This window comes from Archocentrus centrarchus, unplaced genomic scaffold (genome assembly GCF_007364275.1).
Source record: "Archocentrus centrarchus isolate MPI-CPG fArcCen1 unplaced genomic scaffold, fArcCen1 scaffold_37_ctg1, whole genome shotgun sequence".
NCBI lineage: Eukaryota > Metazoa > Chordata > Actinopteri > Cichliformes > Cichlidae > Archocentrus > Archocentrus centrarchus.
The window spans coordinates 1,736,054-1,750,444 of record NW_022060264.1 but is presented as its reverse complement, the minus strand read 5'-3'; the positions used below and the strand labels follow the sequence as shown (position 1 = coordinate 1,750,444).

General features: G+C 40.2%; 1 protein-coding gene across 1 annotated transcript in view; it reads left to right on the top strand.

Annotated features, from left to right (window-relative positions):
- LOC115776801 (golgin subfamily B member 1-like) overlaps positions 1-5,075 on the top strand; it is a 39,158-nt gene extending 34,083 nt beyond the window's left edge. Inside the window, 8 exon segments of the mRNA XM_030724574.1 lie at positions 27-109; positions 411-444; positions 1,532-1,681; positions 2,004-2,120; positions 2,274-2,371; positions 2,501-2,593; positions 2,740-2,854; positions 3,453-5,075. Of these exon segments, the coding sequence (XP_030580434.1) occupies positions 27-109; positions 411-444; positions 1,532-1,681; positions 2,004-2,120; positions 2,274-2,371; positions 2,501-2,593; positions 2,740-2,854; positions 3,453-3,611 (849 nt within the window). The 3' untranslated portion in view covers positions 3,612-5,075.
- Positions 5,076-14,391: the final 9,316 nt, after the last annotated feature.

Here is a 14,391-nt window from a genome sequence, read left to right as displayed (position 1 = left end):
TTTCTTTCCTTTTAATGTCATTGTAGGCGATGAAGCAGGAAATGAAAGAACTGCAACAAACGGTACACAAAGAAACCAGAAGCCACCAGGAAGGAACTGCACATCAGAGGTAAAAGAAGGAAAAAGTTGAAAAGTATCACCTTTTCCAAAGCTGCTTGGCTCAAAGAAACAAGAGTAGTAGGTGTGTTGCACAGTATTTTGCCGGGTCTAGTAAGTAGTTTGCTTCTGCAATCTATGCTTTAGTTTATTAAGATTCCCATTAGCTGCAGCAGTGCAGCAGCTATTCTTCCTTGGGTCTTTCTGTGTGCTGGCATGGAAAGTTGACTGCAGACTCTAGCACTGTTATGCACACTGCTAAAATTAATTTACACTTTATTTTTAACAGTACTAAAGGTTTTTCTGTTTTGTAGGTCTGATGCTGAGAAGAAAGACCTGCCAGTCAAAGTAAGTTACACTATTCAGTTTTCCTCCTTTGCTGGTAGGTTACATGATAGTAATGCTTTTATGCTTTGAGGAAATTTTTATTCAAACACATATACTTGGACTAAAGGAAGTACTGATTAGCTTCTGGTCTTCAGCGGCCAAGGTCTGTATGACCTTAATCATAAACAGATCTCTGCATATGAATATGTAGAATCTGTGAGATTTTTTTTTAGTAGCTGATGTTTTTTTGCTTTTTATTCATCAGTCATGTTTTAGCAGGGTTTATTAGAGAGGCGAGCAAAGCAGGGAATTCTTTCCTGAAATGCAAACTTGAAAGTGCTGGCTATTGTCTGACTGAAATTTAACTTTTTTTATGAGCTTTTTTAAAATTTATCTGCATTTGTAAACAATAACAGCACACCAAACAGGAAATCGTAAACAACACATCTGTAAACTGTTCAGATATCTCAGCTACAGCAGAAGCCCCTTGAAATTGGCTCATTAACCTGGTGTTTCCCAGATTGTTGTGACTTCAAACAGCACCATTTCTCAAGAATTTATACTAAACATAGGGCCCTGGGGCCTCCTCCAGTAGGACATGTCCAGAACACCTCGCCTAGGAGGCATCCTAGTCAGATGTCCGAACCACTTCAACTGGCTCATTTTGATGTGGAGGAGCAGCGGCTATACTCTGAGCCCCTCCCGAATTACTGCACTTTTCACCCTATCTCTAAGGAAGAGGCCAGCCACCCTTCAGAGGAAGCTCATTTCTGCTGCTTGTAGCTGTGATCTCATTCTTTAGATCACTACCCAAGGCTCATGACCATCGTTGAGGGTAGGGATGTAGATTGACTGGTAAATCGACAGCCTGGTTTTTACACTCAGCTCTCAGCGTCTGCGTCACTGCAGCACAAACCCCGATTCGTCTGTCAGTCTCTCGCTCCCTCCTCCCCTCACTCATGAACAAGACCCCGAGATAGTTCCTCCACGTGGGGCAGCAACTCATCCCTGACCTGAAGTGGTCAATTTTTAATATTTCTAAAACACAATAAAGCAGTTCTTTTGTCCTTTTTTTTTTTTTGTTTTTTTTTTATTTGTTTTGATGCAGCAGGAAATGGTTGCCTTGGTGGGTCCAAGCAGTCTGGAAGAGGTGGTGAGTCAGCTGGATGCAGAGAGGAGGCAGCTTCACAGAGATTTGCAGCACTGCATGTATGAGATTCAGCACCGAGACCAGTACTTCCAGCAGCTCAACACCAAGGTATGAAACAGCTCAAGGTGACTGCCCTTCTTATAGCCAGAATCCCTGGGAGTGTGCAGCTAGTCCTAAGTTGGTAAATCTTGTAAGATGCGGGCAGTGCAGGCAAGCTGTTTGATTAAAGCACACTACAATAAACTTCAAATGTTCAGGGTTTGATTTCATGACTTTCATTTTCTACAAAATATACAACCTAAAAAAAATGGGAATGAAAACATTTCTTTGAAAAAAAAAAAACAGAAACAAAATCTGACTAAATTGCTAAAGGTACAAAAACACTCTTAACACCCATCTCCCCTCCCCTTTGGCTCATCAATACTCACAGTTGCAGGAGGCAATGGAGGAGAAAAGTGCTGTTACAGCTCAGCTAAGGACTGTTTCCCAAACTCTGAGGGACACCCAGAATCGCTGCCATTGGCTGGAAAGCTTAGGCCAGGCACAGGTAAACATCCTCAGCACACACTGTACACACTTTATTTTCTACAACTACAGCTACAACCGAATTCTGTTGGTAACTTGCTTGTGCAGTTGTTTCATAATTTCTCTGTAGGCTCTTAAAATGTTGCATGTACATACCTGTACCTGTTACCACCAGGGCTTACTTCATACTGAAGTCGCACCAGGGGCCCCGCAGGAGAAGAGGAACGACTCCATGTTAAGTGAAAGTGCTGAAGCCAGTCAGCTCAGAGAAAGGTGACAAAAAAGGCCCATCTGTCTTCATTTTGGTTCTCTGTGAAGATCTCTGCATTTCCCTGCAGAGGTCCATACAGTTGGTTCAAGTCACAGAAATATTAATATTATCCCTGTGTGGTTGTGTTTAAGGCTGCTGGAGGTGGAGCTGAGTCTGGCAGATGAGAGAACAAGGAGAGAGACAGTTGAGGAGGCGCTGCGTCTTGCTGAGGACAGAGCAAAGAGGTTGGAACCAAATGCAGGCACTTCCCTGCGCTTTGAGTGCTCAGTTTGAGTAGAAAAGTGCTGTATAAGTACCAGTTCGTTTACCCGTGCACCTCTTATTCATCAACACAAACAGTGCAGATGTTTAATGCATTTTTGTTGTGCAGTGCTGGCTCGAATCTGTCCAGGCATGGTCACAGGGACTTCAGCATTGAGATGGAAGCTGAGGAGGAGTGGGAAGCTCTAAGTCTCAACCCAGATCAACCTCTCATAACACGAAAGGTACTCAGCAGAGAGCTTAACTTTTTTTGTTCATTCACTTAACTGTATGAAGTCTGTTAGTGCCCAAAACACGTGATTACTGCCTGTCTAAATACTTCATTCATGTGAATACAACACATCATGCAATGATCTAAAGAAACAGCTGAGAAACAAAGTCACTGACCTCTATCAGTCTGGAAAGGGTTATAGAGCCATTTCTGAGGCTTTGGGACTCCAGGGAACTGCGCTGAGAGCTGTTATCCACAGACACAGATTTAAATGTTCAAAACGGGTCAGAGAAGCATTTTAGAAATAACAGCAGGTTTGGAAGGAAACCTTAAAGAAAATAGCAAAAATTTGAATCCAGATATTTTATTTTTTTAACAGGTGAAGACAGCAATGTTTGGACTGCAAAAACTCTTTTTGTGATTTAAAAAAAAAAAAAAAATCACAGAAGTAGCACATGGCAGATTCATAAAAAATTGATGTGTGATTTTTTTTTTTTTTTTAAATATAAATTGAAGGTCATCTTATTCAGACCTGTGCAGTAAAGCCTTCCCCAGAGTGTCTGCAGTGTAAATCTAAGCATTTCTCTGTTTGCTCCTGTTTGTACTTGCAGGTGAAAGGTGGGATGGTGGCGTGTCGACGGTGGCTCAGAGGCAGGAGCCTTTACTTCTCCAGGCTGCTGACAAGTCGCACTCGTTCTCGATATTTCTTTCTGGCTTACCTGCTCACCATACACGTGCTCGTTCTCATGTGCCTCACTGGTACCCTGTAGCAAAGTCATCCTTGGCTGAAGGTTAAATATGAAAGCTAAAAGATCAGGGTCTTTGTTTGTCAGCTAATAAAAAATAAATTATTAAACTAATAAATTACTGTATCCAAGCATAAATGGTAAAATACTAAAGCTGACACATTTGTGAGCTTGACATTCTCTGTTAAATGCAGTGTATTTGTTTTATTTAGTTTTTGAATTCTTCTATGAAAATTTCTTTTCACCTGTTTTGTTCAAGTTTTATTGTGTTTGGAAGTAAACCAAGCCTTAAAGCTGTTTGTGTCAAAGGAAGTGAGCAGAGTCGAGTCCTGGGTTGGTTGGACTTGCTTGCCTCCAGTTTTTTGTTTTAAGTCCTACACTGGAGAGGAGACCAGAAAAGAAAGCATCAGTGTTTGATGTAACCCTCATGTAAAAGCTGCACGAGGTGTAGAAAGCCATATGCACCCTTAGTTAACACTACTCTGATGTTTTAAATCTCTTCTGCACACCAGCTGATGCTTTTCTTGTTTGCCTGAGTTCATGTGTTGCACATGATCACATAATCAAAATGCTGAGTTTAAAACTATGCACTGAAACTCCAAATGTGTGTAATCATTGCGTGGAAGCGCAGAAGCACTACACCTCTCCCACTCAGTTCCCTTTAAACTGTAAAGCCAAATGTGTCTGTATTCTTACTTTGGCGAGCACCCTCATGCCTGTTAAAGCTGGTGGGAGACATTATATGCTCAAGTTAACTCTAGTATCTTGGTGTGCCATTGGAAATGTACTGAAGAAAAGCAGATGTTAATTGTTTGTATTTAAGTTTATTCCTGTATTTATGTCTACATCCACAGAATGCACGCTGTACAGTAGGTCTTATTTATGTACATATGATTTCTATCCTGTCTGCCTGTGACTGTACATTTCTTCTGGATTGTTTAGAGTAATATGGTTAATAAGAAAATGGATTTTTTCATAAAAATAAGCTCAACTAACCAGCCAGAAATCCTTTTCTTTTACAAACGGTGCAAATGATGCATAAAACCAAACAAAAATAAAAGTAAATGAGGGGCAGAATATGCTTTCTGGCTTGTTAATTGATACATTTTTGTTGAAAGATACCTGCTTATGGATATGTTTGTGTTGTAATTATCTGTATATAAAGGGTTTGATCGATGGACAACGACCTAAATCTATTTATAAAAAGGTTAAATACTGAAAAATGTTCAGATGGCATATTTTCTCTTCTGCCTCTATTTTTAAAAGTTAGTGAAGCAGTTGGCCTTTTGATCACGATGCTTAACTTCATGCAATACTGTGTCGGGGAAGAACTTTTTCTAATCACCTTTCACCATCTGCAACAGAATTTAATAAAGCTCATTGAAGTTTTCTGCCCACATGATGTGCATTTTACTAACTCTGTGGTGATATCAGTTAACTATTGATTACAACAAGGCCATGTATTAGAATGCATCGATGGAGTAATAAACAGTCTAATTCAAAGTCTTCAGTACATAAATCCTCTAACAATTGTACAAATGTCAGTTCCAAAATAGGACATAAAACACTTTCATATTTGATGAAATCCACTTTCACTGTTGCCTGCTGTACACTTTTTTTTACCCTACACCAGCCAACACTAGTAAGCGTGGTTAGACCCTGGTCTCAGTCTGCTTCTAACCAGGAGTAAGGATGGAGAAGCCTGCTTAATTATTACTGAGAAGTGTCTGCAGAGTGCATGACTAGAACCAAAATTTACTGATAGATATATATAAAAGATGGACATAGCCTCTATGACATTAGCCCCAATTAGCAAAGTCTCATTTTGTTTTGCACTGTCGCTTTCTGAAGCCAGATGTCTGCCTGAGAAACTGAGGGATACTGCACCCTCACTGGCTGACAACTTGACAATTAAGTCATTAGCCAGTTAGCATATCCTGTCATCCTCATTGACATCAGTGGAGACAAAAATGGAACATCATTTATTAAATGTGAGCTGGTAATAGTGACAGAGTATTTACTGATTTTGTGCAAGTGGGCAGAGGGTTAGTTTTAGATGGAATGCAGGTTCAAGAGGCTTTTTCAGACAGGAAAAATCGGAGTTCATCGTCCAAAAATAACTTACATGTGAAAAGAATGTCAGGGAAAAAAAGCAACTCAGAAATCAAAGCAGAAGATTCCATGTTTTGTATCACCCTTGAGAACAGATGATCTCCTACTTTGGAGTCGCAAGATACAGTTTGGGTTTCATGCTTTGAGCGCTGGCTCTGCACGTTCACACTGCTCTGCACCTTAAAGTGAAAACTGTATAAAAAGATATTTCAATATTGTATTGAAATAAATGAATAAAGGTAAGTTATCTTCTAATAGGCAAGTATAAAGGCATATATCTAATATAATATTCATGATGTGCAGTCTACTGTTTCCTCTACCGAGAAATGTGACAATACCAGACTTGCCATGCTCATCCTCAGTTACTGTATTTTATGTTTCTCACTGTAATGTTTCTAACTGGTCTCTTCCTGTTAAAAGAGGATTCTTTGTCCCCACTGCCACCCATAGACTCTATGTACTGTAAGGGAAAGAAATCCACCCGTTCTTTTTTACCTTCAAAGTTAGTGTTTTGCAATCCTCATGTTAGTTTTTTGTTGAGTCAGGAGTGTCAATATTTGTTAGAGTTTGTAAGAGTGGGTTATCAACTAACACTAGCTAGTTTGATTAACAAGTTACATTCATAAATGTATGTGTGCAACATACAGACACATATATCTGCCAATTAGTGCTAATTACCAATAAATTATTACAATTTCACTAACCAAAATTGAAGGCTCGGGCATCTTGGATGTTTTATACTGCAACAAAAATCATTATTTGTCAGCACAGAAATTCAGTTCAGTGACTCCAATTAGCAGAGCTGAGGCTTAGCACACACCAGTTGGCTGCAGCTGCCTGTTTTAGGATGCCTGTCAATCAAGGCAGCCATGCCCCAACTCCAGTATCTAGATGGATGACTTGTAAAAAAAAACAAAAACCTACCCCCCACTGTATAGTTGTTGTGAAAGGAGAAACATTCTCTGTACCAGGCTGTAAACATGCTTTTGATGCCATAACATTGGTCATTTTAACATGGGAGTCCATGAGGAACGACTCCCTTTTGGAGGCAGTTTCAAGGGGCCTTCAGACAAACTGCAGGTTTTGATCCTTCCATGTTGAATTTGTTTTCATCCCTGTCATGGCTTGCTGTCACCAAATGCTTGCTCACAGGGGATTGTCTGATTGTTGTGGCTCTCTAATATTGTATTGTGTGCAATATAAAGCTCCTTGAGATGGCTGTTGTTGAGGGGCTATAGAAATAACAGTAATTTGAATGGACCTGAAAATAAACTGATTTCGAATATGTAATTAGAATGTAATCACTATAATTATATAATAATTAGCTCATTAAATGAAAATACATTAGTGAAAAAAGAAAACATCCAAAGAGCAGCTGCTCTCTGGGTGTTTTCCCTAGTTGATTCCAGAGGTCAGAAGAGAATGGCCAAACTGCTCTGAACCGAAAGGAAGACAACAGTAACTCAAATAACCATTCATTGCAACCAAGGTATGCAGAAGAGCATCTCTGAACTACAACACATAAAATATTGAAGCATACAGCAGCAGAGGACTACACCAAGCGGCACTCATGTCAGTTAAAAACAGGAAACTGAAGCTACAGCTCACATGGGTTCATCGAAGCTGAACAACACAAGATTGCACTTTGCAGCATTGAGCAGCATTGCATTATAGTTTTTGATATTTAATGTAATGTGAACATAAGGCCAGTAGATGGCAAAGTCTGCCTAGGTGTAAAACAACCCTTTTCTGTAGCTGTGTGGTATTTTGGTATTCTCTCAGGGAACCATGAATGGGCAGATGAGAGAGGTGGATTCTGTATCTTGTCCTTATATATACCTTATATGTATCTGACCCATTTCCCCCCATTCTATTGGAGTTATTTAAGCTGTGGAATTCAATACTGTAGCTAATTTAATGTCTACAAGGCCTGTTTTCAGTCTCATAAATATTAATGGAGAAATTCGCCCTTTATTCTCTCATGTTATACACCATGGTGTCCTGTTTAAGTCAGCGGGCCAGATATGTGGAGGGGTGGATGACACTGAAAACCAGGATTTATCAGTGTAAATGGTAAATGGACTAGTTCTTATATAGCGCTTTTCTACTCAATCAGAGCACTCAAAGCGCTTATACAACCTGTTTGCATTCACCCATGCACTCCCATTCATACAAGCACTTCCATCATTAATTAAGCTAAGTGCTTTTTTAATTAACTAGCATTCACACGCATTCATACTCCGACAGAACGGTCGGAGAGCAACTTAGGGTTAAGTATCTTGCCCAAGGATACATTGGCATGTAGCCTGGAGTAGCCAGGAATCGAACCGCTCACCTTCCGATCAGTAGGTGACCTGCTCTACCTACTGAGCTACAGCCACCCCAATGTGGCATCAATCTATGACTGCTATTGTGTTCCTCTATATAAGCCCCCAGCACCTGATCAGACAGGGGTTATATCTCTCTAGATTTTTCATTACTGAAGAGACACACTTCTTGTAGTAACACTACAGTATGTCTTTTTTGCAAGTGAAATATGGCACAGTCCAAGATAGACTTTCCTTTTTGTTACTGATGGGGATGAATCATCCATTTCCACATTTAACAACTAAATGGTGCAATTTCACTCTCAAACTGACAAAGTCAACTTGGTTCGGATCTCGTGGCTTCTGGAGGAAACCATTTGGACTCGGTTCTAATAAAAGAACTGAGTCTGCTCCTGCAGCCTTCAGCTCCCTCCAGTTGCCAGTGACCCACTTGCCTCCAACACCAGAGGAAGAGAACCGGAGGAGTAGCAGAAAAGGGGCGGGAAGGAGGTAGAGGTGAAAACATGTGGGAGACTGCTATGATTAATGTGCTTTCAGAGATGGAGTGAGTGAGAGTGAGAGTGAGAGAGAGAGAGCAGAACAAGGGCACCTGTGATATGTGGTGGTGGTAGAGAGAGAACAAGCCGGCTTCGATAATGCTCAACAAATAAATGGCCCTATCTTCATTTTAATGTGAAACCGTGAAGCATGCCTCTATAATAAAAGTAATTTTGCAGAAATTATACCTGCAAAAATCAGAGTGATTGCTTCATATCAGATGATTTCTTTCCCTTCATTGGATAAGAACTCTGTCTACTTTCCTGTGTGATATTTAATCACCATTAAGGCACAAATGTGAATCCCCCTCTGACACTGTTGGTGGAGTCAATGATTTCTAATATTTCAGGGACTCTCCACATAAATCAGCTGGGATGCCATCCCTGGTCATCTGTGCTGTGTCACTACTTCAGATTTGTATTATTATTGCACAAAAATCACTGGGCATCTATGGATGATGTTTTATGGGTCAAACCTTGTTGGTCAGTTGCTGGCCTCTGAAAAGGTGTCTGAAAGGACTAAAGTTGGTTGAATAGTGAATGAAACCATTGTTTAAATATGCAAGCTAATGTTTCCTTAGTTATTTATAAAATATTTGACATTTTTTTTTGGTTGTAAAATATTTGTGATCAGACTTCCATTCAGTGTATACAGACTAGTGGTAAAATAAACATGTTTCTGCTATTGATTTAAATATCCATGTAGATATAAATTATGTTTTTCATGGGGTCATGTCTCATTGTGTGTTGCACAGTGGGATTATTTCTGAGTCTCTATTGTTGTGTATGTGGTATGAGGAGTTTGGAGAACCTAAGACGACTTTTCATCTTTTCATCGTGACTGTAACTCAGGAGGTAGAACAGGTCACCTACTGGTCGGCGGTTCGCTTCCTGGCTACTCCAGGCTGCATGCCAATGTATCCTTGGGCAAGATACTTAACCCCAAGTTGCTCTCCGACACAAGCGTTGGAGTGTGAATGTTAGGTAATAAAAAAAAAAAAGAAAAAAAAGCACTTAGCTTAGTTAATCATGGAAGTGCTTGTATGAATGGGTATTAATGGGGTAAATGAAAACATGTGCTTTGAGTGCTCAGACAGAGTAGAAAAGCGCTATATAAGAACTAGTCCATTTACCATCTTTCACTTTTAACCATATCTCAGTGATGTTTAGATGATTATGAAAATCTTCTTCAGTGTCTTTTCAATGAGTTTCTGCTGAGTGTGATATCATTACCCACTACTTTTCTTCCCTAGTTAAAACAATCATTACAGCAGCTATAGCTATTATTTTTTGAGGATTGTGTTATCTTTGAAATTCACAACAAAAAAAAATCATGCCTCAGAATCATTCATGGTAACATTTAAACTCAAACAAGCTTATGCAACAGTTTGCACAATTTACACAACATTACATAATTGCTTCTCTGACACAGTTCATCCAGCGTTCTTCAGTTTGAAGAGTTTTACCCACCAGTCTAATGGATTCAAATCGCTCTGTGTCAATCTGTGGAAACAGTCTGAACTCACGAAATGTTTCTCAAATTTATGACCATGTACCGGTTATTTTATTGAATATTACACCAAAGATATTGCACAACAGTTCACAACAATTCACAGAGACGTGCAGAGAAACACAGTGCACTCAGTGCCTCTAGCCATATGCATGAAATGATGGGGTGAAACTCTGTTTTAAAACATTATTATCATTACTATATCATACAGGTAATAAATGACAATGAGTGTCAATTTCTCCTTCAATAGTTTTAGTTTCTAAAATTTAAATAGTTGTAGCATAATTCATTTTTAATTGTTTTAATCATGTAATTACTTATTTAAATTGTTTCAGTTGGTTCTAAATGGCTTCATTTCCTTCAGCTGTAGTCTGGTGTTGTGGAGTTTCTTGAGATTAAATGTATTATGTATGTAAATCAAAGACTTTTCTACATCACCACACAGTTTATCATGATGAAAGTAGCTTCAAAATACATTTTTAACAGAAGCAACAATGTGCTGTCAGTCAGTAGATATTCACAGGTGAAATGGCTGATGGCTCTGGAGTCCTAACCTGGGAGGAGACTGGGCTTTGAGGGCAGAAGGCGAACATTTGTTCATGAATTGACTGGATCATGCAAAACATCACTCCTAAACTTTGACTGGTGGCCTGATGCTGTTCGCTTAGGGCTCTTAAGGCTTACTCATGCTCAGCTAAAGCGGTGCCCTGCTTGGTCAAGGCTGCTTGTACCAGGTCTGCTGGGTCCATGTGATACTGTAGGCCAGAGAGTACTGTCGCAAGCCTGCTTGGCCATAAAGGGGACCCAAACACAGACATGGAGGAGACAGACAGCTTGACACAATGTAGTTTAATTCGCAAAGTAGTGCAGACAAACACTATATGGCAAGCAGCGTAAAACTCTGCTTCTAAATCTTTACTTAGGGAAAATAAACTGATTATTAAGAAAGGAAACTTTCACATTAAACTCTGTAGCGTAACAAATAGGGGACCTACTTTCATAAAAATAACCCTCGAAGACCATTCATAAAGTTCTTTAATACAAAATCTTTCATAAGGAACAAAAAAAATAAACAGACATTTACACATTAATTGAGCTGATTCACGCTTATTCTGGGATATTACGTAGCTCCAAGCTGGCCTGGGACTGCGCGGAACAGGAAACACAGAAAGCGCACTTCACCCCAAGAGGCAGAACTACCAGGCCTAACCCAACCTGCAGCAGGGAGGAAGCACAAACACACCAGCGCAGACCACGACAAGCTCTAGAAAATAAATTGTTTTGTGAGTATGATTACATAATTACAATCTTTGTCACAGTTTGTGTATTAGTAGAAAGCTAGATTTGAAAATTGAGATCTACCTTTCAAACATCTATGATCCTTTTCCTTATCGATTGTTTAAAAATATATTCATATAAATTAATGCCTCTTGAGAAGAATCACACACACAATATCCTATGATGTAAGCAGATCACAGTCATCAGTGTAATTCAAACAATATTGTCCCTGGGGTGGGGTGGGGTGGGGGGGCTTAATTTGCAGGCAGTCAATCAAAGTAATCAACCACATATCAAGCTGGAAAAAACAACATCAGGAGTAATAAGACAACCTTCATCTAATGAACAAATGAGACCTGCATATTAACTAATAGTGAAATGATACTGCAGAAATACTATACTGACTTCTGTTGGTTTTGAAATAGTATATTAATGCAATTTGTGACCCACACTTTGGATAATTAATGTATTGAATGAGATTATCTGCAGAGGATGTCCTTTTTACACCAGAATAAAGGGAACTTTAAATTTGTAGCCACAATGATGATGACGATGACAGTGATGACAGTGATGACAGTGATGCTGATGCCACGGACCACCTTTGGGCGTATGCTGTAAATGTCAGGGATGAGTGAGTGTTTGTGTTGTTTGGACTCTGGAGGACTTTACTGCATCACTGCTCCCACTTGCCTCCTATTCTCTTTTTAGCCCAACATTTTTTCCAGTGTGGCCTATATAATGTCCCACTTTGCAATTAGGTCTGCTGCTGCTGCTCTGTACAGAGAGGAACAGCTAGATGGAGATTCCTCCTGTACTGCAGACTTGTGCGCGCGCGTGTGTGTGTGTGTGTGTGTGTGTGTGTGTGTGTGTGTGTGTGTGTGTGTGTGTGTGTGTGTGTGTGTGTGTGTGTGTGTGTGTGTGTGTGTGTGTGTGTGTGTCAGGTCATTTGTGATCTAGCCTTGCACTGATCTCAACTTTCAGACTGCCTTTCGTTGCATGTGAAATTGGGTTCACTTGCAGACATGTCCTGACAGACACCTCGCCTGTCATTCTCTTGAGACCTAGTCAGGCTTCTCCTGACTCTTCTTCCTTCTCTTTTTCTATTTCCCTTTGTCTACCTCCTCTATTACAGGTCACCAATCCCATACACAGAAACTTGCTCTCCAGCCATCTAAATAACATTTCATTGTAATCTTGGTCTTCTATTATTATATCCTGTATAAGAAGTTGTGTTCCTTTAACAATTCTCATATTGCAAATACTTGTTGAAATGGCATCTTAGCAGAGATCTAGTGCTACATGCATGACCTCCCTCTCAATGTGGCTAATTAGTTACCATAGCAACACAGTCTTCCCTGGCTACAGCTCGAGATTCCCAACTCATTCAACCATACATCATATAGCATGTCCAGATGTCTGTTCTCTTTGTACAGCAGTGGCTTGAAGAAATGTATACACCAATGAAAACTGAGATGTAAACATGCTGACAGCAGTGATTTTTAGGGAGAAAATTTGGGAAAAGTAGTACGACTGCAAAAACTCTAATCTATTTTTGCTCGTATAGTTGCTCCAAAGTATCTTAAATGCACAGTGATTAATATTATGCCAATTAACTGAAATCTTTCTATATGCTAAAAAGTTAAGCAATTACCTGCTCATCCCCATCTCTCATCCACCTTCAAAAAAAAAAAAAAAGGCCTGGAAGTGTTTCCACATAAATGCTAGGCTGGGTAACATCGTAGGGCAGTCATACAAGGGGGGGGGACTTATACAAATTAGTTGACATGTCCATGTTGGAGCTAGCTAGCTTGGTTAGTAAGGTGCATCCATAATTTACTCTGATACTGATTGCGATATACTATCATGTTTAGTACTTACCTTAAAAACTCAACTGGCTACCCTCAGTGTATTTTAGTATCATTGAATATCAAACCAAAGATAGCACTCACCTGTTGCTTAAATATACAGAGAAAAACAGTTTCTTTTTGCCAGACTCTAAACACATTTACTTCTTCTTTAAACATGAGAGTCTGTGGGAAATGATTCACTTTTGGAGCCAGTCTCAGATGGCCAGCTGAGGATCTGCAGTTGGCTTCATATTAAATTCCAGAGTTTGTGATTTGGTCCACAACCACCATGAATTTAAATGTGCTACTAATCACAAAGCTATGTAATAATATTTTCCCAGATAGTAATAGTGGTATTAGTAGTAGTAGTAATAATAATAATAATAAACTGCAGAGCAGTAGGCTATAGTCAGTTGCAATGGACTGTGAGGAGTGAAAAATGGAGTAGAAAGAGAAAACAAAACAGAAAGAAGGTGGTGGGGTGGTCACCAACTGCTGCATCTGTAACAAAACACGCACAAAAAGAAAAAACAATAAACAACAACTGAAGGAGAAGAACACAAGAACAAACAACAAACACACACTCTATTTCTGTTGATCCCCCAAGAGCAGTGAAGACCTGAGACCACACATCCCGATGATAACCTCGTCCCCAACTCTGAAGGAGGATGGAGGGCCCAGCTGGAGTTCCAACGGTCAAAAGGCAAGAGCCCCAGAGAACCAAAGACAATAGGCAGCCGACCCCAACAGGGACTGGCCATCCTAGCACAAGCCGAGGGCAGGGCCCCAGGTGACTGGCAGAGCCTCCCTCTGTGCAATAAAGCAGCCCGAGCCAACTCAAACCACAACCCCCAATGGAGCGGGCCATCAACCATGCCAAAACACCCAGCCTTGTGCCCCCAAACCACCAAGTGCCCACCTGGGCAGTAATGGCCAGTGTGGAGTAAACATGTCCCACAAGGACTGAGGCACAAGAAGCCTCAGACCCAGGACCAGCCATACATGGATACATACACACATGTATGCACAAACACACACAGAAGGGCTGGGAGACATAAGACTGGGAGACTGTTGTAAACTGGGTTGACTGGATGAATTTCATCATCCCCAGGTGGAGGACCAGTCAGAGGCTGTTCCTGCATTGAAAAGACAGAACCGAGAGTGAAATAATGCTTCCTCAAATTATAATTCTGC